General features: G+C 50.5%; 1 protein-coding gene across 1 annotated transcript in view; it reads right to left on the bottom strand.

Annotated features, from left to right (window-relative positions):
- The window catches only part of ZNF654 (zinc finger protein 654), a 78,438-nt gene that overhangs the window by 42,846 nt on the left and 12,422 nt on the right, over positions 1-23,170 (bottom strand). The window contains exons 3-6 of the mRNA XM_075333087.1: positions 9,919-10,000; positions 9,494-9,629; positions 9,144-9,346; positions 7,987-8,126 (exon numbers count right to left, since the gene is read on the bottom strand). Coding sequence (XP_075189202.1) covers positions 7,987-8,126; positions 9,144-9,346; positions 9,494-9,629; positions 9,919-10,000 — 561 coding nt within the window. The remainder of the gene's footprint in view (positions 1-7,986; positions 8,127-9,143; positions 9,347-9,493; positions 9,630-9,918; positions 10,001-23,170) is intronic.

Here is a 23,170-nt window from a genome sequence, read left to right as displayed (position 1 = left end):
GTTCTCGGCTCTGCTTAGCCCTCTGGAGCTACCTTGGTGTGAGGTGCTTCCAGGGAGCCTGGAGGGGTACGCAGACCCGACCACTTGGGCGCGAGGGAAGACTGACGGCTTGTGCACGCCAGGTTTCCTCTGCCCGTACGTGGGGGGGGGAACGGGGGTGGCAGGCACCCCGGTATTGCCCCATAATCAAAAATAGAATGAATAAGAAAAAACAAAAAAAATAAAAACAAAAAAAGCTGGCCTGAGGCACCTGGTAGGGCAAGGCTAGACATGTCAGCCTCCCTGCTGACACTAGAAAAAACTGCGCTAGTTTCCTGCCTAGCTAGGGTATATGCTGTGGGGGGGAGGAGCTAACACTTTTTCAATCTAGTGTCAAGCCTCCCTGGAGACATCATAATACCCACTGTCTGTGTCCCCCAATGAAAAGGCGAGAAAGGAACATACGCCCTCATATGACTGCCAATGGAAAAGTGGAAAAAAAAAATATGATTAAATCACCGGTCACTCCAGCAGATATCCAGACCAGTGACTGACTGCAGCGGTCACGCTTTAGAACCAGTTGGCACCTTTGGGTAGCCGGGCAGCTACAGAAGCCAGAAAAAAGAGAATTTTGTTAACTTACCGTAAATTCTTTTTCTTCTAGTTCTGTAATGGGAGACCCAGACCATGGGTGTATAGCTTCTGCCTCCGGAGGACACACAAAGTACTACACTAAAAAGTGTAGCCCCTCCCTCCGAGCATATACACCCCCTGGATAATCAAATATAGTCAGTTTAGTGCAAAAGCTGAAGGAGAGTAGCCACCCACAAGTAGAGATAGAGCAAGAACCGGAACAACCGGAGCCTCTGTCTACAACAACAGCCGGTGAAAACACGCGGAACAAGAAACTGCCAACAGGCAACAGGGAGGGTGCTGGGTCTCCCATTACGGAACTATAAGAAAAAGAATTTACGGTAAGTAAACAAAATTCTCTTTCTTCATCGTTCCTATGGGAGACCCAGACCATGGGACGTCTCAAAGCAGTCCATGGGTGTGAATAAATAGAAAACTGAGAAGTAGGCGAAATCTAACTTCGCAAATGGGCGACAGCCGCCTGAAGGGTGCGTCTGCCCAAGCTCGCATCTGCCGAAGCATGAGCATGCACTTGGTAGTGCTTCGAAAAGGCATGCAGACTAGTCCAGTTGGCAGTCAGACAGACCTGCTGAGCCGTAGCCTGGTGCCTGAAACCCAAGAGGCACCGACAGCTCTGGTCGAGTGTGCCTTGATCCCCGGCGGGGGAGGCACTCGAGTACACTGGTAGGCATCGGAAATGGCCGACCCAAACCAACAAGCTAGGGTCGGCTTAGAAGCCGAGAGGCCCTTACGCCGACCTGTGGTCAGCACAAGAAGAGAGGTGCACCGCCTAAGAACAGCGGTGCGAGACACATAGATCCGGAGCGCCCGCACCAGATCCAGAGTATGCAACGCTTTTTCAAAGCGATGAACAGGAGCCGGACAAAAGGAAGGCAGGGAAATGTCCTGGTTAAGGTGGAAGAAGAAACCACCTTAGAGAGGAAGTCCGGAGTCGGACGGAGAACCACCTTGTTTTGATGAAAAACCAAAAAAGGTGACTCCGAAGAGAGTGCAGCCAAATCAGAGCCTCTCTCGAGGGAAGTTATGGCCACTAGAAAAACCACTTTCTGTGAAAGACGAGACAAAGAAACCTCCCTAAGAGGCTCAAAGGGGGGTTTCTGGAAGCCGTGAGGACCAGATTAAGGTCCCAGGGATCCAAAGACCGCCGGAAGGCGGCATGATGTGAGATGCGCCCTGTATGAAGGAGCGCACCTGAGCCAGCCGGGCGATACGCCGCTGGAACAACACTGGCAGAGCCGAGACCTGTCCCTTGAGGGTTAGTCCTAGCTGCAGACCGGACTGTAGAAGGGACAGGAGGGTCGGCAAGGAGAAAAGACCAAGAAGCATGGCCGGAAGGGTGACACCAGGACAGGAAAATTTTCCAGGTCCTGTGATAGATTTTGGCCAAGGAATACTTCCGAGCCCGAGTCATAGTGGAGATGACTTCAGGAGGGATACCAGAAGTTGTCAAGATCCAGGACTCAAGAGCCACGCCGTCAATCTGAGAGCCGCAGAATTCTGGCGGAAAGACGGACCTTGTGAGAGAAGGTCTGGACGGTCCGGGAGATGCCACAGCACCTCAACGGACAGATGGAGCAGGTCAGGGTACCAAGCTCGCCTGGGCCAGTCTGGAGCAATGAGAATGACCCGACGGCCCTCCATTCTGATCTTGCGCATGACTCTGGGCAAGAGCTAGAGGGGGAAACACGTAAGACAGACGAAACTGGGACCAATCTTGAACCAGCGCGTCTGCTGCCAAGGCCTGAGGATCGTGGGAGCGAAGATCCACTTCCGGAGTGCCTCAAGTGCGGCAGATTGACCGAAACACTGCCGGGTGCAGAGCCCACTCGCCGCTGTCCACGGTTTGACGGCTGAGATAATCTGCCTCCCAGTTTTCAACGCCTGGGTTGTGGATTGCGGATGTGGTGGACCTGGAATCCTCCGTTCACTGAAGGATGCGTTGAACCTCCAATGTTGCCAGGCGGCTGAGTGTCACGCCCTGGTGGTTGATGTAGGCAACCGCAGTGGCGTTGTCTGACTGGACTCGAATGTGCTTGCCCGCCAACTTGATGAAAGGCTAAGAGCTAGAAGCACAGCTCTGATTTCCAGCACATTGATCGAGAGGGCTGATTCGGACGGAGTCCAAGTGCCCTGCGCTCTGTGGTGGAGATATACTGCTCCCCAGCCGGATAGACTGGCATCCGTGGTGAGGATCACCCAGGACGGGGCCAGGAAGGAGCGTCCCTGAAGAGAGAGGGGCCGAAGCCACCACTGAAGGGAGCCCCTGGTCTGTGGCGACAGAGCCACTAACCAGTGCAAGGAGGAAGTCTGTCCCAACAGCGGAGAATGTCCAGCTGCAGAGGACGCAGATGGAACTGGGCAAGGGAACCGCTTCCATTGACGCCACCATCTGACCCAGCACCTGCATTAGGTGCCTGATGGAATGACGGCGGGGCCTCAGCAAAGCAGGGCTGTGGAGTCGGTAAGCCAAACCTTCGACTCCGACTCCGACTCCTCAAATTCTCTTGCACCGGCTCCGACTCCGGCTCCGACTCCGGCTCCGACTCCGGCTCCGGCTCCGACTCCGGCTCCGACTCCGACTCCTACATATATTGCTTAGTTAGGTGAAAAATTTATTGTAGTACATGAATATGTGTATGTGAACATCAGACATTTAATAATTTTTATGATACGATAATCAAGATATTTGGATAGAACATAAAATATATTTATTGGAATACAACTTTAGAACACAAAAAACTGTAATAAATTGTAAATATGTAATACACTATGTAATATACAGTAGATTACATATATATCTTGTGTGTGTATATACACTGTGTGTAATATATATATATATATATATTACATATTTACAATTTATTAGTTTTTTGTGTTCTAAAGTTGTATTCCAACAATAAATATTTTATGTTCTATCCAAATATCTTGATTATTGTATCATAAAAACAATTAAATGTCTGATGTTCACATTGTACTACAATAAATTTTTCACTTAAATATAAGCATTATACTAAATGTTATTATTTAGTAAAATATTCAGCACATTCTGCATTGCACTCCTGTCCCCAATTTATTATATATTTTAGGAGTCGGAGTCGGTGCATTTTATACCGACTCCGACTCCACCAAAATGAGCTCCGACTCCGACTCCACGACTCCGACTCCACAGCCCTGCAGCAAAGAGCGCACTGCTAGTGAAGGGACTGCTGTTTTACTAAGGGCAGCTTCACAAGTGCCTGCAGAGTCTCGAATTGCATCCCTAGGTACGTGAGCTTTTGAGTCGGAGTCAGAGTGAACTTGGGAAAAGACAAGCCACCCGAATTGGACTAGAGTGGCAAGAGTGAGCGAAGCACTCCGCTGACGGACTGCACTGGATGAAGCCTTGACTAGAAGGCCGTCCAGGAAAAGGGATGCCAACCCTTGGAGGTGCAGAACCGCAACCACAGCTGCCATGACCCTGATGAATACTCGAGGGACAGTGGCTAACCCGAAGGGAAGAGCCACGAATCGGAAATGTTCCTCTCTGATTGCAAAACGTAGCCAACGCTGGTGTGAAACTGCAATTGGCACATGCAGATAGACATCTCTGATGTCGAGGATGCAAGGAATCTCCTTGGGTCATTGAGGAATGACTGATCGCAGAGACTCCATGCGAAAATGCCGCACCTGAACATGCTTGTTGAGAAGCCTGAGATCCAGGATGGGCCGGAAGGAACCGTCCCTTTAGGGGACTAGGAAGAGATTTGAGTAGAAACCTCTGAACCGTTCCCAGGCGGGAACCGGTACAATTACTCCGTTGGCCTGTGAGGATGCCACGGCCTGAGAGAAGGCGGCGGCCTTGAAGCAGGGGGGAGTTGACAGAAAAAATCTGTTTGGCGGGCTGGATAGAATTCTATCCTGTAGCCGTGGGAGATGATATTCCGCACCCACTGATCGGAGACGTGTTGAAACCACATGTCGCCAGGCAGGAGAGCCTGCCACCGACCAAGGACGTTGCTGGCGCGGCCAGATAGTCAAGAGGAGGCTGCCTTAGTGGCAGCAGCTCCTGCGTCTTCTGAGGACGCGGCTTCATGCGCCAGTTGGGTTTTTGGTCCTTGGCTGAGTTAGTGGACGAGGCCGAGGGCTTAGAGAACGACCAGTTGGAGGAACGAAAGGAACGAAACCTCGACTGGTCCTGCCCTGGATGGATTCGGTTTGTGGCATGGAAGTACTCTTCCCGCCAGTAGCTTCCTGAATAATTTCATCCGGTTGTTCGCCGAACAGCCTGGGCCCAGCAAATGGGAGCCCAGCAAGGTACTTCTTTAAAGAAGCGTCTGCCTTCCACTCTCGAACCTGTGGATAGCGAGAGAATTGGCCGAAGCCACCGCAGTGCGGAGCCTCCAGCATGGCAGACATGGCATAGGATGAAAAGGCTGAAGCCTGGAAGTTAAGGCAACCATCTCGGGCATAGAGTGCCTGGTGAGGGAATGCATCTCCTCTAGAGAAGCAGAGATGGCTTTGAAAGCCCACACTGCTGCAAAAGACGGGGAGCACGAGGCCCCTGCCGCCTCATATACAGATGGCGGTTGGAATCCTTAAGAGAGTTGCCATCAGCCACTGATACAACTTTCCGGGCTGCGGGTCTAGACACCGGAGGGTCTACCTGTGGTGAATGAGCCCACTCCTTGACCACCTCTGGTGGAAACGGAAAACGGTCATCAGAACCACGCTTTGGGAAGCGTCTGTCAGGACAGGCTCTGGGCTCGGTCACAGTGGCCTGAAAACTGGAGTGGTTAAGGAACACACTCCTTGTTCACTTAGGCAAGGTATACTGATGCTTTTCTGCCAGAGAGTGGTGCTCCCCTGATTCAGGCGGATTGAGGTACAGTACAAAATTAATGGACGCAATCAAATCACTAGCATCGTCCGAGCCCCCAGTAAAGGCATCCTCCTTGTCCTGCGAGTCAGCTCGTGAATCAGAGCCGCGGGACGAGGAAGGAGAGGGGACCCTGCGTCTCCTTTTAGGAGGACGGGGTCTGAGCCAGATGAAGAATCCTCTGTGAGCTTTGCTGAGCGAGCCGTAGCAGCAGAAGCGCCCAGAGGAGGGGGCTGATGCATGCTCAGCAGTGTCCGGGACATCTGTCCCCTGGAAAGAAGGATTCTACCCAAGCCGGGGGTTCAGCCACCGGAGCCGGAGCAGCCGGAGGGACCACTGGATATGAGCCTCCAGGCTGAGGCACCACCATGTTAGAGCAGGCATCACAATGTGGTTATGTGCTCAGTACAGGCAGTACGAGCCTACATGCAGTGCATATTAAGTACAGCCTTGCAGCCTTGCTCCTCGTGTGAGACATGCTGCTGAAGTGGGGGCTCTGAGCCAGAATGACCCCCAGCAGAGTATATACGCAGAGTATATAAGCCGGTCCACAACCGGAGGTTGTGGCTTGCCAGACCGTTTGACATTGGGACATCTCTGTGCCCTCCAGATCCCACAGCCCGGACCCCCAAGTGAGATGGCCAGCGCCGATCGCTGTCACAATGTGGTTATGCAGACATGCATAAGAACGCTGATAAAATGGCGCCGGAGCGAGGAGAGGGGGCGGGGCCTACTCTAAGAGCGGGATCCGGAGGGCCAAGGAGATATACAGGGGAGGGAATATTACCTCAGAGAGGAGTGTCCCTCCCCTGTGCCGAACGGTCGCTGGGCGGAGCCGCACTGTCCCGCTGCATGACTGGCATGCAGGGGCAGTGAAAACGAAACTAGGCCTCAGGCGAAGCCGGGGCCTAAATTTAACGATGCGGCCGGAGAGCAGGCACCATCGGCGCGGTTCTCAGGTGAAAACCAGAGAACCGGCCGGAAATGTCACAATAGATACACAGCACACTCTCCCCCAACAATAAAGTACAAGGGACCCCCGATAATAACGTCTCAGATACTTAGCTTGTGAGACGCAGGGCCAGGTCCCTGAGGGATGAGTGCTCCGTCCGGCAGGATCCTGAAAGGGCTGCGGATGGAGACCGGTCTCCTGCAAGGCAGGGAGAACCGTGCTGGCTCCCACTTCAAGCCAGAGCCCGAGGGATGGTGAAGGAGTGCGGCATGTAAGGCTCCAGCCTTGAAATCAACCTTAACAACACCGCCGACACAGTGGGGTGAGAAGGGACATGCCGGGGGTCCAGGCTTGGACCCGCTTTTCTTCAAACTCTTTCCAAAAATCAAAATCAGATGAGAATGCATGTGTGGATGTGTGCCTCCTGAACACAAAGCATTGAACTGGCTATATTTGGTTATCCAGGGGGTGTATATGCTCGGAGGGAGGGGCTACACTTTTTAGTGTAGTACTTTGTGTGTCCTCCGGAGGCAGAAGCTATACACCCATGGTCTGGGTCTCCCATAGGAACGATGAAGAAAGGCTTTTTGTTTCCTAACATTTCTTGCAGCTACATCACCTTAAGGCTGCTTTCACACATCCGGTTTTTGCTAAGCGGCACAATACGGCACTTTGCAGAAAAAACGCAACCGTTTTTTTTTGCCGCCAGTTGCGTTTTTCCCCCATAGACATACATTAGTGCCGTATTGTGCCGCATGGCCTTGCGTTGCGTCCGTTTTTTGCCGGATGCGGCATATTTAGCCCATGCGGCGGCCGGATGGAACGTTGCCTGGCACGTTTTTGTGTGCGGCGAAAAAAACGGATCCGGCGCGATTTACAATGCAAGCCTATGGACGCCGGATGCGGCGTCCTGCGGCAAAAAACGCATCCGGCCGCCGGATGCAGTTATTTAAACTGTGCATGCTCTGTATCAAGCCGCATCCGTCAAAAAACGGACGGGCCACATGGAAAAACGTATGCAACGGATCCGTTTTGTTGACCGCATCCGTTGCATAGGTTTTTGAGCCGGATTAAGCCGCATTGCAAAAACCGGATGTGTGAAAGCAGCCTTACCTTTCAGACCCCTTCAGTTTCTTTAATATCGTGCCCCCAGTATTCGCTCCCTCACTGCAAACTAGTGCTGTGCCAAGTACTAGACGTAGTCAGTGCATGTTTTTGAGTAATGTCGCCCAGTAACATGACACGTACAGTTTACTAGGAATGTGTAATTCCTGTAAGACATTCATGCTGAGCTTCTGGTCGCAGAAAATCCGGCATCTCCTCCTCCTCCTCCTCCTCACACGGATCTGCAGCTTTACTATAAGCCCATACAGGGGCAGATCTGCCAGTGTCGGCACTGAGGAGCGCGTCACCGGTCAGGAGAAGGTACAGGTATCCATCATAGGCTCAGGGATTGCTACATTGCCAGGTCAGATATGTGAAGCAGTCCTAGCTAGTAACTCCACAATGGTTTTCCCACCTCGCCGGCTTCTGGTTGGACACTTACCACATACAATACATTTTTCCAGTTTGCAGCTGTGTGATCAGGAACGCGTTGCTCAGCTGTAATGCCAGCGCCGTTTTACCTTCCTTTTCGATATTGCAGATAATTTTGACGCCGTCGCTGCAATCTATTCTTAGCACATGCTGGAAAAGTAGAAACGTGGTTTAGGAATAATCAAGCAGATGAATTTAATATTTCCTAATAGAGACATGGATCTACAATTTACTACATTTCTACGTGAGCACTACAATAGGTCAGGATCAGCGATGGGCGAGTTCTATGCCCGAAAGCTTGTTCCTCAAGCTGGTCAGAGGCTCAGACGAGCTCGATGCCAAGTAACGAGCATTGCGGAAAGTCAATAATTGGCCTGTTCAAGTCTCCATCCACATACAATTCGCTATAAAAAGAAGCATTTCTGGTGGCGCAGAGGTTTTTTTTCGGGGGGGGGGGGGGGGGTCCCAATACATCCAAGAACATTGTTTTACTCCCAGCGAGAGCCATTCAGAGATTGTGACTGGCTGTCCCTAAATATATCACGCAGGGAAACAAGCCAGTGCATTGTGGCTGTTGTTTCACGGGCGAAACATCGAAGCACCCACAATACTTAGCCAAGGTCTGCGAGTACCCCAATACTCAATCAAGTAATGAGCAGTCCCGTGCACGCTCGCTCATGACTAATCAAGATCTAAGAAAGTAGACAATGTACCCAGGACAACTGGCTGGTAGGGTCCAACCGCTGGCACCTGCACCGATTAGCAGGACATGGACTCGTTATAATGGACTGGCAGTGTGCGTATGGCTGACCGTTGCTCCATTCATTCCCTATGAGACTGGTGAGTGATGTGTCCGGCTTTTTCCAACAACCCCATACAGAATGAATGGAGAGGTGGTCGGGCAGCTCCATTCTGTAATGGGGATCAAAGTGTCCTGTCTAGGTTAAAAAATAACCTATTCTTCCAATCAGCGCAGGTCCCAGATTTCAGATCCCCGTCAATAAGTAAGTTATCACCCACATGTGGATAGGTGATGGGTTGTTTGCATGACAAATCCTTTAACATATAGTTAACACATCAGACCATTCTCTGAAAAACTATGGAGCACCCCCCTCCATAGTGATAAAACCTAGTAATTTATGACAGGTCAAAACGTAACACACACACCTCAGGAAGCAGCTTGTCTGTCAGTCGGGTCATATGCAGACACGTAAAGTATGCCTGATGATAATACAGGTTCTTGCTGACGTCAGGATGGCTCAGGCAGGTTGTGATTAGCGCCACTGCTTCTGAAATCCGTTCACAGGCGATGAGGTATCTCACTCGAAACTCAAAGAACAGCTGATTCTCCGACCGCAAGTATCTGTCCACTGCGAAGAGAAAAGCAGATGCCCACTCTCAGCTTGTGTGTGACGTGTCATTATTTGGCTTTTTGGGAATAGGCGTCTACCACCGTGTTCTACTACGGAAGTGATTTACCCAGTTGGCTGCTCTGCGTATAAATACATGAAACTTACCGATATCTTGAGGTTCAGATTTCCCCTTGAGGATAGCTTGTAATACTGGATCTTCCCAGGGGCCTCCATCCTTAATAACGAATGTAACTAGTCTCAAGTCTACGCTCTCGTATCGGATGAGGAGGTCATGGCATTCCTGGAAAAAACACAATGAAGAATGATTTATAACCATATTGACGTTCCTAGGGTGGCGGGTCGGAGCGGAGGGTTGCTCGTAACCCCTAACTAGCACGTACATACATTGGATACCACATAATACAGCAAGATGCATATAATAGCCAGATGGGAGTGGTTTGTGGGGCCACCACCGGACCAGTGGCGATCAGCTGATAATTAATTGGTTTCCAGCAACAAGCACTTCAAAGATATCAGTTGATAGAGGTAACATGGGTGTAAAGTTATACCTGCAGAGCAGCCATCATTACCTGGACTGAACCGAGGATGTCTTTCAGAGGAGCCTCATAAAATTCATCTTTTCCAAAAAAAAGCAGCAACTCGAAGAGACTCCTAAAATGAGACAGACAGCAATCCCTGAGATTAGTATGAAGACAACAGCAATCAGGTAACAAAGACTAAGGGGTACTTTGCACACTACGACATCGCAGGTGCGATGTCGGTGGGGTCAAATCGAAAGTGACGCACATCCGGCGTTGCTGTCGACATCGGAGTGTGTAAATCGTTTTTGATATGATTAACGAGCTCAAAAGCGTCGAAATCGTATCATCGGTGTAGCGTCGGTCATTTCCATAATGTCGCGGCAGCAACAGGTACGATGTTGTTCCTCGTTCCTGCAGCAGCACACATCGCTGTGTATGAAGCCGCAGGAGCGAGGAACATCTTACCTGCGTCCCGCCTGCAATGCGGAAGGAAGGAGGTGGGCGGGATGTTTACGTCCTGCTCATCTCCGCTTCTATTGGCCACCTGCCGTGTGACGTCGCTGTGATGCCGCACGACCCGCCCCCTTAGGAAGGAGGCGGTTCGCCGGCCAGAGCGACGTCGCAGGGCAGGTAAGTCCGTGTGAAGCTGCCGTAGCGATAGAGTTCACTACGGCTGCTATCACAAGATATCGCATGTACGACGGGGGCGGGGACTATCGCGCTCGGCATCGCTACAATCGGCTTGCGATGTTGTAGTGTGCAAAGTGCCCCTTAGGACACAGAACAGATCAGATGGGATCACGTTACTAATGTCTGTACCATCTGGGGGGGGGCTTCATCACCAATTCTGAAATAGAATTTGAACACCTATTGCCCTCATCCCATCCCCCGAGGCTCTGTCCTCTGTTATTTTCATGGCTAAAATGTGAACCCATTATAATCTATGGGGCTGTTCACACCTCAGTTTTTAATCTAATTTGTAGATCAAAGCTGGTCATTCAAGTGAATGGGTTAATAAATTATATATTATATATATATATATATATATATATATATTATATATATAAAAAAAAGAAGAAGGTGTCTAATGTCATTGCTGCACGGTACGTAAACACCTAGACCAGTAAAAGGTACTGAAGCATAAGGCTATGTGCCCACGGGGCTCTGTACCTGTGGATATATCCACACGTATGTCCGCAGGTTTCCCGCAGCTGATCTCCGGAACCCGCAGCTATACATTGCTGTGGGATTCCAGCAAAATATCTTCGGTAAACCTGCGGACATTTGTCCGACTTAGCTGAGGAAGTCCCGGCCTCTATCTCCATAGTGGAGGCCCAGGATTTCCGCAGGTATTTCCACAGGAATAATTGACATTCAGTTATGGCAACAACTAAGGCTAGGTTCACATTTCTGTTGTTTTGCATCAGTCACATGCGTTGCTTGACGCATGTGACTGATGCGTTGTACAACGGATGACAAAGAACAGAATTCATTGTCGGACTCCCTTGCGCGAGGGGGGCGGAGCGTGAGGGGGACCGTGGCGCTGAGGACGTCAGTGCCGTGGGAACTGTAGGGCTGGGGACAGGAGAGTGTGTGTGTGTGTGTGTGTGTGTGTGTGTGTATACACACATGCGGAGTGTGGGAGGGGGCAGAGCCGAGCGGGGAAGTGTTGGCCTCCCTGCACACGTATCCAGTGTAAATATCGGGTAACTAACCAAAGCGCATTGCTTAGTAACCCGATGTGTATCCTGGTTACGGGTGCAGGGAGCCAGAGAGAGCATGAGCAGCAAAATCCTACGGATTGCGCTGCTCAAAAAACGTTACAAGCTGCGTTCCTTCCGCCCGGCGGTCAGTCGTTCCATGACTGATCAGTCGGGCGGAGGGTGCAATGCAGCATCATCAGTCACAATCCGCCGCTCATACAAGTGTATGGGAACAACGGAATCTGCCAATCGGATTCCGTTATTTACCAGAGCAGCGGATTATGACTGGTACAATTTAACGGAAGTGTGAACCTAGCCTAAATAACTCTGGGTTTTTTTGACAACTCCTTTAAAGTGAAACTGTCAAGTCCGGTATGCAGCAAGAACCACGAGCAGTTCTGGGTGCATATTGCTAATCCCTGCCCTACTGTCCCTGTATACACTAGCATAGATAAAGAGATCTTTAGAAAAAGTATTTCTAAAGATGTTTTATCTTATGCTAATAAGCTTGGGGACTAGTCACAAGGGAGTTATATTCCCCGACTAGTCCGCCCTCTTAGCATGTTAGTATGCCCACAGGGGTGTACTAACATACTATTCAGTGCAGCGCGTACCTGTGTTTGCTGTGACCGTTCTTCTGAATGCCTGGCACTTCCAGTCATGCGCAGCAGACGTCTCTGAGGTTGGGTTGCGTACACCCAACTTCATACTGTACATGACCAGAAATGCCCGGCATTCAGATCAGCGGTCACAGCAAACACAGGTACACACATCATCGCTGGTAACGCTGCATTGAATAGCATGTTAGTACGCCCACAGGGGTGTACTAACATGCTAAGAGGGCGGAGTAGTCGAAGGATATAACGCCCTTGTGACTAGTCCTTGCCCTCATTAGCATATGCTAAAAGATCTTTAGAAATACTTTTTCTAAAAGGTATCTTCATTAGTGATGAGCGAGTACCAAAAAGCTCGGGTGCTCGAGGCTCGGGCCGTGCATCCCAAGATACTCGTGTACTCGACCCGAGCACCGAGCCCAATGTTATCCTATGGGAGACCCGAGTATTTTTCTAAAATGACCCCCGGCAGCATGTAGAAACCCTAAAAATGTCACAAAAGTCTCAGAAGAGTGCTCAAATGACATGGCAACAGCATGGGGAAGACCCCTTGAAGCATTTATCACTCAAAAGTCACAGCTGTGAACAATTTTGTCCGAGTGTTACGCCATTTTTACGGACTCACCAGAAAACCTTCCAAAATGACACCAAAATGAATTTTCATGGCGGAAATGTTAAGGGCACAGACCCAATAGTGAGATAGAGCTGGTGTATGTTACTTTTTGAGATTAATACATGAAAGATTTTACGTAAAACATTGTGTGGCACTCCGATGTCCAAAACGCACGTTTTTTGCTTTTTACTAGCGATGTCGGTCATTTTTTTTATTCATTCTATCTCCCGTCGGTCGGTCTCGCTCTGTCTGTCTCTCTCTGTCTTGTCTGTCCCCCTCTCACAGTCTGTCGGTCAGTCTCCCCCCTCTCTCATACTTACCGTTTCCCGATCCCTGCCGCGGCGCTGCACAGCTCTTCACTAAACTCCAGCGGCTTTTCCTCTTTTGAAAAAGCCGGCCGCTCATTAAACAATCTCATATTCCCTGCTTTCCTGCTTTTCGGTGCCTATGATTGGTTGCAGTGAGACACGCCCCCACGCTGAGTGACAGGTGTCTCACTGCACCCAATCACAGCAGCCGGTGGGTGTGTATATACTGTGCAGTGAAATAAATAATTAAATAATTAAAAAGAACGGCGTGCGGTCCCCCCAATTTTAATACCAGCCAGATAAAGCCATACGGCTGAAGGCTGGTATTCTCAGGATGGGGAGCTCCACGTTATGGGGAGCCCCCCAGCCTAACAATATCAGTCAGCAGCCGCCCAGAATTGCCGCATACATTAGATGCGACAGTTCTGGGACTGTACCCGGCTCTTCCCGATTTACCCTAGTGCGTTGGCAAATCGGGGTAATAAGGAGTTAATGGCAGCCCATAGCTGCCACTAAATCCTAGATTAATCATGTCAGGCGTCTCCCCGAGATTCCTTCCATGATTAATCTGTAAATTACAGTTAAAAAACACACACACCCGAAAAATTTCTAATAAAGGATTTTTCGGGTGTGTGTGTTTTTTAACTGTAATTTACAGATTAATCATGGAAGGAATCTCGGGGAGACGCCTGACATGATTAATCTAGGATTTAGTGGCAGCTATGGGCTGCCATTAACTCCTTATTACCCCGATTTGCCAACGCACCAGGGTAAATCGGGAAGAGCCGGGTACAGTTCCAGAACTGTCGCATCTAATGTATGCGGCAATTCTGGGCGGCTGCTGACTGATATTGTTAGGCTGGGGGGCTCCCCATAACGTGGGGCTCCACATCCTGAGAATACCAGCCTTCAGCTGTATGGCTTTATCTGGCTGGTATTAAAATTGGGGGGACCGCACGCCGTTTTTTTTAATTATTTATTTATTTTACTGCACAGTATAGACACGCCCACCGGCTGCTGTGATTGGGTGCAGTGAGACACCTGTCACTCAGCGTGGGGGCGTGTCTCACTGCAACCAATCATAGGTGCCTGTGGGCGGGGAAAGCAGGGAATATGAGATGGCTGTGTGCAGAGCACAGCGCGCCCGCCGGTATAAAGGCTCGGTCACGCTGTGCGGGCCAGCCAATCACTGCAATTCCACAACTAACAGGGCTGTGGCATTGCAGTGGTCTGCCAGCCAATCCCTGCATGAGGGCTGGCTCTCAAAAGAGCGCCAACATGCAGGGATGAAGACCACGAGTACAGCACGAGTATCGCGAGATTACTCGGTACCCGCCGAGTAGCCCGAGTACAGTGCGAGTACCGAGTAGTGACAAGCATACTCGCTCATCACTAATCTTCATATATGCTACTAGACACAGGGATGGTCAGGCAGGGATTAGCAATATGCACCCAGAACTGCTGTGCAGGAATCTTTACACCGAACACTCGTCCAGCGGCGGTTTGGTCCTGGCAGCTTTCCCTTCCGGTTCCACCGGCTGCTTCCTTCCTTAGATGCCTGACATTATAGAATAGCCTCACTGCCTCAGCATATGCTGGTCTGATCACCAGCTGTTTCAGCTTACTTATCCCAACGCCTTCCAGCAGTTCCTTCTATATTTGGAACTAGGACCCAACAACAAGCGCCATTTATGGTTATCCCTTTATGCTATTGTGACCAAAGTGCACGCTGGCCCTATCTGGTACCATATACATAGGTCTGATACCATAACACCATTGACTATAATATCCAGCATAGAGCCCTTGCGCTGGCACTAAGTGCCCCTGACGCATTATACCGTATTGCTTTATGATATGCAAGCTAACACAGTGAAGTATATACGAGACTCCATGCATTTTTGTAATTATCAGCCTCTTAGCCGAGTGTCTACGTACAATTGATATTGCATGATAATAGTCCATTGTGACGAAGGCCGGAGGCCGAAACGTCCAGTTTGTTTGGACCAAATACATTTATTCTGAAAGACATTTAAGAACCTGATATATAAATAAAGAAATTTGCATACTAAATTACCGCATCTTGCCTTTTTCTGGGAGTTGTTTGTGTGCCGGGGTTATCTTTTCTAGGTGCATACCAGACCTGACAGGTTCCCTTTAACCCCTTCAGCCCCAGAGCGTTTTCCGTTTGTTTTTTGCTCCCCTTCTTCCGAGAGCCGTAACTTTTTTATTTTTCTGTCAATCTTGACATATGAGGGCTTGTTTATTGCGGGATGAGTTGTACTTTTAAATTAAACCATAAGTTTTACCCTATAGTGTACTGAAAAACTGCAAAAAAAGTGTGATCGCACAATAGTTTTTGGGATGTTTAATTCACCATGTTCACTATATGGTAAAACTGATGTGTGGGTGTGATGTCAGTGCGAGTTTGTAGACACCAAACATGTATAGGTTTACTTGTATCTAAGGGGTTAAAAAAAAAAATCACAAGCTTGTCCAATAAAAGTGGCGTACGTTTTGCGCCATTTTCTGAAAACCGTAGCATTCTCATTTTTTAGGATCTATGGCTCAGTGACGGCTTATTTTTTGTGTGTCGAGCTGACATTTTTAATGGTACCATTGTTGCGCAGATGCTACATTTTGATCGCCTGTTCTTGCATTTTGCATAAAACTTGCGTCGACCAAAAAACGTAATTTTGGCGTTTGGAATTTTTTTTCCGCTACGCCATTTACCAATCAGATTAATTACTTTTATATTTTGATAGATCGGGCATTTCTGAAAGCGGTGATACCAAATGTGTATATTTTTTTTAACCCTTTAATTGTCAATGGGGTGATTTGAACTTTTAGGGTATGTGCGCACTAGGCGTTTTTTTCACGCAGCGTTTTTATGTGCGTTTTTGTCTCAAAAAACGCACCCGCGGCTAAAAAAAACGCGGCAAAAACGCATGCGTTTTTGCCGTGTTTTTGTGCGTTTTTTGCTGCGTTTTTGCTCACTGCGTTTTTAATCAGTGCACAATGCCATTAAAGATTGTTGATGAAAAAAAAAAAAAAAAAAGGTCTGATGTCATTTCCTTCTTCAAAATGTTCATTGTATGCAGGAGAGCAGACAGCTGCAGAACTACAAGGCTCAGCATCCTCCATTCACTAGTGTATGCAGTTTTTTGCCCAAAAAGAAAAAAAAAATGACATGGGCTTCGCCATATTTTTGTATGCTAGCCGGGTACAGCAGGCAGGTACGGGCTGCCCCCAACCCCCAGCTGCCTATTTGTACCCGGCTGGGAACCAAAAATATAGAGAAGCCCTTTTTTTTTTTAATTATTTCATGAATTTCATGAAATAATTAAAAAAAAAAAAATGACGTGGGCTTCGCCTAATTTTTGAGTCCAGCCGGGTACAACTAGGCAGCTGGGGATTGGAATCCACAGTGCAGGGTGCCCAAGATCTCTGGGCACCCCCACTGCGAATTGCAGTCCGCAGCCACCCCAGAAAATGGCGCTTTCATAGAAGCGCCATCTTCTGGCGCTGTATCCAACTCTTCCAGCTGCCCTGATGCCGGGTGACTAGCTAGGTAATAATGGAGTTAGGGCTAGCTGTATATTATCAGCTAGCCCTAAGCCCGAAATTCATGGTGTCACGCCAATATTAGACATGGCCACCATGAATTTCTAGTAATGATAAAAAAAAAAAAACAACACAGAAATTTTTTTTATTAGAAATAAAACACAACACAATTAGTGACTCCATCTTTATTGAAATAAAGAACCCCCCTCCGCAGTAATCCTGGGTCAGGGTCCCGCGCCGTCCAATCAGGATCCAATATCATCTGATCGGTTTGCTGGAAGGCAAAGCGATCAGATGATGTGTCAGGATCAAGTGCCTGAATCCCATCACACATCAGCTGATTGTATAAAAGCCGGTTATACAATCAGCTGATGCATCAGTAGAAAAAAAAAATAATACTCACTTATGTGCTGTGCTGTGCTGATTACCGGCAGCTCCTAGAGCGATCGATTGGACAGGAGTCTGATCCCGTCCGATCGCTGCAGGAGCTGCCGGTAATCAGCTGATGAAGTCCCGACGGCAGGATCAGCTGATAGCCGGCCGGGCGCGAAAAAGCCGGCGAGACTACGATCAGCTGATGCGTCAGGTGACTGCATCAGGTGATCCACCGCCAGGTCCTGCAAGCAAGGTCCTGCCCCGGGGAGACTGCACACAGCCAGAGCGGCGGGACCGGGACAGGAGCGGACATGGCACCGGGACCCTGCAGACAGGTGAGTATATATGACATTTTTTTTTTTCTACTGTTCACTTTGGTTTTCGCCGCTGCCTCCACCTCCCGCCCAGACATGGCGCCGCACGGAGCTGACATGGCGCCGGACGGGTTGTGGACGCAGCGGTGGCGGTACCGGGAGGATTCATGCTTCTGTGTTTACCAACAGAAGGAATCCTCTTCCTGTACACGTCACTGTAGTACCCACCCCTTGCGTTTATAGCTGCGTTTTTAGTCATAGAAACGCAGCTATATTTGCAATGTGCCTTTTTCATTGCGTTTTTGAACATCTCATTGAACTCAATGGGTGAAAAACGCAGTGAAAAATGCAGAAATAATTGACATGCTGCGTTTTTGTGGTCACCACAAAAACACAGCTAAAAAAAAAACGCTGTGTGCGGACAGCACTTATGAAAACCCATTGACATTGCTGGGGAAGCAATGTCACTGCGTTTTCAGCACAAAAACGCGGTAAAAAACGCCGCTAAAAACGCGGCAAAAACTCCTAGTGCGCACAAGGCCTTAGGATCCTTTTTTATTTTTAAAGAAGGGAATTTTGTTTACTTACCGTAAATTCCTTTTCTTCTAGCTCCTATTGGGAGACCCAGACAATTGGGTGTATAGCTTCTGCCTCCGGAGGCCACACAAAGTATTACACTTTAAAAAGTGTAACCCCTCCCCTCTGCCTATACACCCTCCCGTGCATCACGGGCTCCTCAGTTTTGGTGCAAAAGCAGGAAGGAGGAAACTTATAAATTGGTCTAAGGTAAATTCAATCCGAAGGATGTTCGGAGAACTGAAAACCATGAACCAAAAGAACAATTGAACATGAACAACATGTGTACACAAAAGAACAAACAGCCCGAAGGGAACAGGGGCGGGTGCTGGGTCTCCCAATAGGAGCTAGAAGAAAAGGAATTTACGGTAAGTAAACAAAATTCCCTTCTTCTTTGTCGCTCCATTGGGAGACCCAGACAATTGGGACGTCCAAAAGCAGTCCCTGGGTGGGTAAAAGAATACCTCGATAAAAAAGAGCCGAAAACGACCCCCTCTTACAGGTGGGCAACCGCCGCCTGAAGGACTCGCCTACCTAGACTGGCGTCTGCCGAAGCATAGGTATGCACCTGATAGTGTTTCGTGAAAGTGTGCAGACTAGACCAGGTAGCTGCCTGACACACCTGCTGAGCCGTAGCCCGGTGCCGCAATGCCCAGGACGCACCCACGGCTCTGGTAGAATGGGCTTTCAGCCCTGAAGGGAGCGGAAGCCCAGAAGAACGGTAGGCTTCAAGAATCGGTTCCTTGATCCACCGAGCCAAGGTTGACTTGGAAGCCTGCAAACCCTTACGCTGGCCAGCGACAAGGACAAAGAGGGCATCTGAACGGCGCAAGGGCGCCGTGCGAGACACGTAGAGCCGGAGTGCTCTCACCAGATCTAATGAGTGCAAATCCTTTTCACATTGGTGAATTGGATGAGGGCAAAATGAAGGTAAGGAGATATCCTGATTGAGATGAAAAGGGGATACCACCTTAGGGAGAAATTCCGGGACCGGACGCAGAACCACCTTATCCTGGTGAAAAACCAGGAAGGGGGCTTTGCATGACAGCGCTGCCAGCTCCGACACTCTACGGAGCGATGTAACTGCCACTAGAAATGCCACCTTCTGCGAAAGACGTGATAAAGAGACATCCCGCAGCGGCTCGAAAGGTGGTTTCTGAAGAGCCGTTAGCACCCTGTTAAGGTCCCAGGGTTCCAGCGGACGCTTGTAAGGTGGGACTATGTGGCAAACTCCCTGCAGGAACGTGCGGACCTGCGGAAGCCTGGCTAGACGCTTTTGAAAAAATACGGATAGCGCCGATACTTGTCCCTTGAGAGAGCCGAGAGACAAACCCTTGTCCATTCCGGATTGAAGGAATGAAAGAAAAGTGGGTAAGGCAAAGGGCCAGGGAGTAAAACCATTATCAGAGCACCAGGATAAGAAGATCCTCCAAGACCTGTGATAGATCTTGGCGGACGTTGGTTTCCTGGCCTGTCTCATAGTGGCAATGACATCTTGAGATAACCCTGAGGACGCTAGGACCCAGGACTCAATGGCCACACAGTCAGGTTGAGGGCCGCAGAATTCAGATGGAAAAATGGCCCTTGCGACAGCAAGTCTGGGCGGTCTGGGAGCGCCCACGGTTGACCCACCGTGAGATGCCACAGATCCGGGTACCACGACCGCCTCGGCCAATCTGGGGCGACGAGAATGGCGCGACGACAGTCGGACCTGATTTTTCGCAGCACTCTGGGCAGCATCGCCAGAGGAGGAAATACATAGGGCAGTCGAAACTGCGACCAATCCTGAACTAATGCGTCCGCCGCCAGAGCTCTGTGATCTTGAGACCGGGCCATGAAGGCCGGGACCTTGTTGTTGTGCCGTGACGCCATGAGATCGACGTCCGGCGTTCCCCAGCGGCGACAGATCTCTCGAAACACGTCTGGGTGAAGAGACCATTCCCCCGCGTCCATGCCCTGTCGACTGAGAAAATCTGCTTCCCAGTTTTCTACGCCCGGGATGTGAACTGCGGAGATGGTGGAAGCTGTGGCTTCCACCCACTGCAGAATCCGACGGACTTCCTGGAAGGCTTGACGACTGCGAGTGCCGCCTTGGTGGTTGATGTATGCGACGGCAGTGGCGTTGTCCGACTGGATCCGGATCTGCCTGCCCTCCAGCCACCGATGAAAGGCCAATAGGGCTAGATACACTGCCCTTATCTCCAGAATATTGATCTGAAGGGATGACTATCGGAGTCCAGGTTCCCTGAGCCCTGTGGTGAAGAAAAACCGCCCCCCACCCTGACAGGCTCGCGTCCGTGGTGACCACAGCCCAGGTGGGGGGTAGGAAGGATTTTCCCTGCGACAGAGAGTTGGGAAGGAGCCACCGCTGAAGTGACGTCTTGGTTGCAAGGGAAAGAGAGACGTTCCTGTCGAGGGAAGTCGACCTCCTGTCCCATTTGCGGAGAATGTCCCACTGGAGTGGCCGCAGATGGAATTGCGCGAAGGGCACTGCCTCCATCGCTGCCACCATCTTCCCCAGGAAGTGCATGAGGCGCCTCAAGGGGTGTGACTGACCCCGAAGAAGAGATTGCACCCCTGCCTGCAGCGAAAGCTGTTTGTCCAGCGGTAGCATGACTACTGCTGACTGAGTATGAAACTCCATCCCAAGGTACGTCAGTGATTGGGTCGGTGTCAACTTGGATTTTGGGAAGTTGATGATCCACCCGAACTGCAGGAGAGTCGCCAGAGCGACGGAAAGGCTGTTTTGACACGCCATTTGAGAGGGTGCCCTGACCAGAAGATCGTCTAAGTAGGGAATCACCGAGTGGCCCTGAGTGTGTAGGACCGCCACAACAGATGCCATGACATTGGTGAACACCCTTGGGGCTGTCGCCAGGCCGAAAGGCAAAGCCACGAACTGAAGGTGTTCGTCCCCGATGGCGAAACGCAAAAAGCGTTGATGTTCGGGTGCGATCGGCACATGGAGATAAGCATCCTTGATGTCGATCGATGCTAGGAAGTCTCCTTGTGACATCGAAGCGATGACCGAGCGGAGAGATTCCATCCGAAACCGTCTGGTGCTCACATGTCTGTTGAGCAGTTTGAGGTCCAGAACGGGACGGAACGAGCCGTCCTTCTTTGGCACCACAAACAAGTTGGAATAAAAGCCGCGACCATGTTCCTGGGGGGGAACAGGGATCACAACTCCTTCTGTCTTCAGAGCGTTCACCGCCTGAAAAAGTGCATTGGCTCGCTCGGGGGGCGGAGAGGTTCTGAAGAAACGAGTCGGGGGACGAGAGCTGAACTCTATCCTGTAACCGTGAGACAGAATGTCTCTCACCCATCGGTCTTGAACATGTGGCCACCAGGCGTCGCAAAAGCGGGAGAGCCTGCCACCGACCGAGGATGCGGTTCGGGGATGCCGAGAGTCATGAGGAGGCCGCCTTGGAAGCAGTGCCTCCTGCGGCCTTTTGGGGGCGTGACTTGGACCAACACGCATAGGAGTTCCTCTGGCCTGCTGGACGAAGAGGATTGGGGCTTGGCGGAGGGACGAAAGGACCGAAACCTCGATTGTATTTTCCGTTGCTGAGGTCTCTTTGGTTTGGACTGGGGTAAGGAGGAGTCCTTTCCCTTGGATTCCTTAATAATCTCATCCAATCGTTCCCCAAACAAGCTGTCGCCAGAAAACGGCAAACCGGTTAAGAACCTCTTGGAAGCCGAGTCTGCCTTCCATTCGCGCAGCCACATGGCCCTGCGGACTGCCACCGAGTTAGCGGATGCCACAGCTGTACGGCTAGCAGAGTCTAGGACTGCGTTCATGGCGTAGGAAGAAAAAGCTGACGCTTGAGAAGTCAAGGACGCAACTTGCGGAGCAGAATTGCGTGTGACAGCATTAATCTCAGCCAGACAAGCTGAGATAGCTTGGAGTGCCCACACGGCTGCAAAGGCCGGGGCAAAAGACGCGCCCGTGGCCTCATAGATGGATTTCACCAGGAGCTCTATCTGCCTGTCAGTGGCATCCTTTAGTGATGAGCCATCTGCAACCGATACCACAGATCTAGCCGCCAATCTAGAGACTGGGGGATCCACCTTGGGACATTGAGCCCAACCCTTAACTACGTCAGAGGGGAAGGGGTAACGTGTGTCAGTAAGGCGCTTAGTAAAGCGCTTGTCCGGAACCGCTCTGGGCTTCTGGACAGCATCTCTGAAGTTAGAGTGATCGAAAAACGCACTCCGCGTACGTTTAGGGAACCGAAACTGGTGTTTCTCCTGCTGAGAAGTCAACTCCTCTACAGGTGGCGGCGGGGGAGATATATCTAACACCTGGTTGATGGACGAGATAAGGTCATTTACTATGGCGTCCCCTTCAGGTGTATCAAGATTGAGAGCAACGTCAGGGTCAGAGCCCTGAGCTGCGACGTCCGCCTCGTCCTCCAGAGAGTCCTCAAGCTGGGAACCCGAGCAGCGTGAAGAAGTCGGGGAAGATTCCCAGCGAGCCTGCTTAGCCTGTCTAGGACTGTGGTCCGGGCAGGAGTCCTCCACATGAGACCTAGGGCCCCCCCTGGGAACGTGCTGCAGCGCGGACAGAGAGGGGCCTGGAGGCGAAGATCCAACAGGGCCCGGGGCCTGTGGAAAGACCGGTCTGGACTGCAAAGCTTCAAGCAGCTTGGCAGACCATTTGTCCATAGACTGAGCCATGGATTGTGAGAGTGATTCAGAGAGTTTTTCAGCAAAAACTGCAAACTCTGTCCCTGCCGCCTGGACAGGGGGAGCAAGGGGTTCTACCTGAGCCGAGGGGCCCACTAGTGACCGAGGCTCCACAAATAAGCAGCTGCTGCAGCGTCCAGGATGAAGGCGCTCCATGCACATCCCCCATGGGGGTACAGAGTACCTTAGTGATGCAGGGCCCGGTCCCTGAGGATAAATAAACTCCTGTCCGACAGATTCCCACAGGGGCTGCGGAGGGAGCACGGTCCCAGTGAATGGATGACCGCTCAGGATCCCACTTCTCCCAGAGCCGCTAAGGGATGGTGAAGGAGACGGCATGAGGCTCCGGCCTTTGTGCCCGCAATGGGTACCTCAACCTTAACAGCACCGCCGACGTAGTGGGGTGAGAAGGGAACATGCCGGGGGCCCCGTGGGGGCCCACTTTTCTTCCAACCGATATAACTAAAATGAGAATGCATGAGTGGATGTGTGCCTCCTTCCACACAAAGCATAAAACTGAGGAGCCCGTGATGCACGGGAGGGTGTA

This window comes from Anomaloglossus baeobatrachus, chromosome 2 (assembly GCF_048569485.1).
Source record: "Anomaloglossus baeobatrachus isolate aAnoBae1 chromosome 2, aAnoBae1.hap1, whole genome shotgun sequence".
Taxonomy (NCBI): domain Eukaryota; kingdom Metazoa; phylum Chordata; class Amphibia; order Anura; family Aromobatidae; genus Anomaloglossus; species Anomaloglossus baeobatrachus.
The sequence above is the reverse complement of the archived record's forward strand: the minus strand, read 5'-3'. Positions and strand labels throughout refer to the sequence as shown.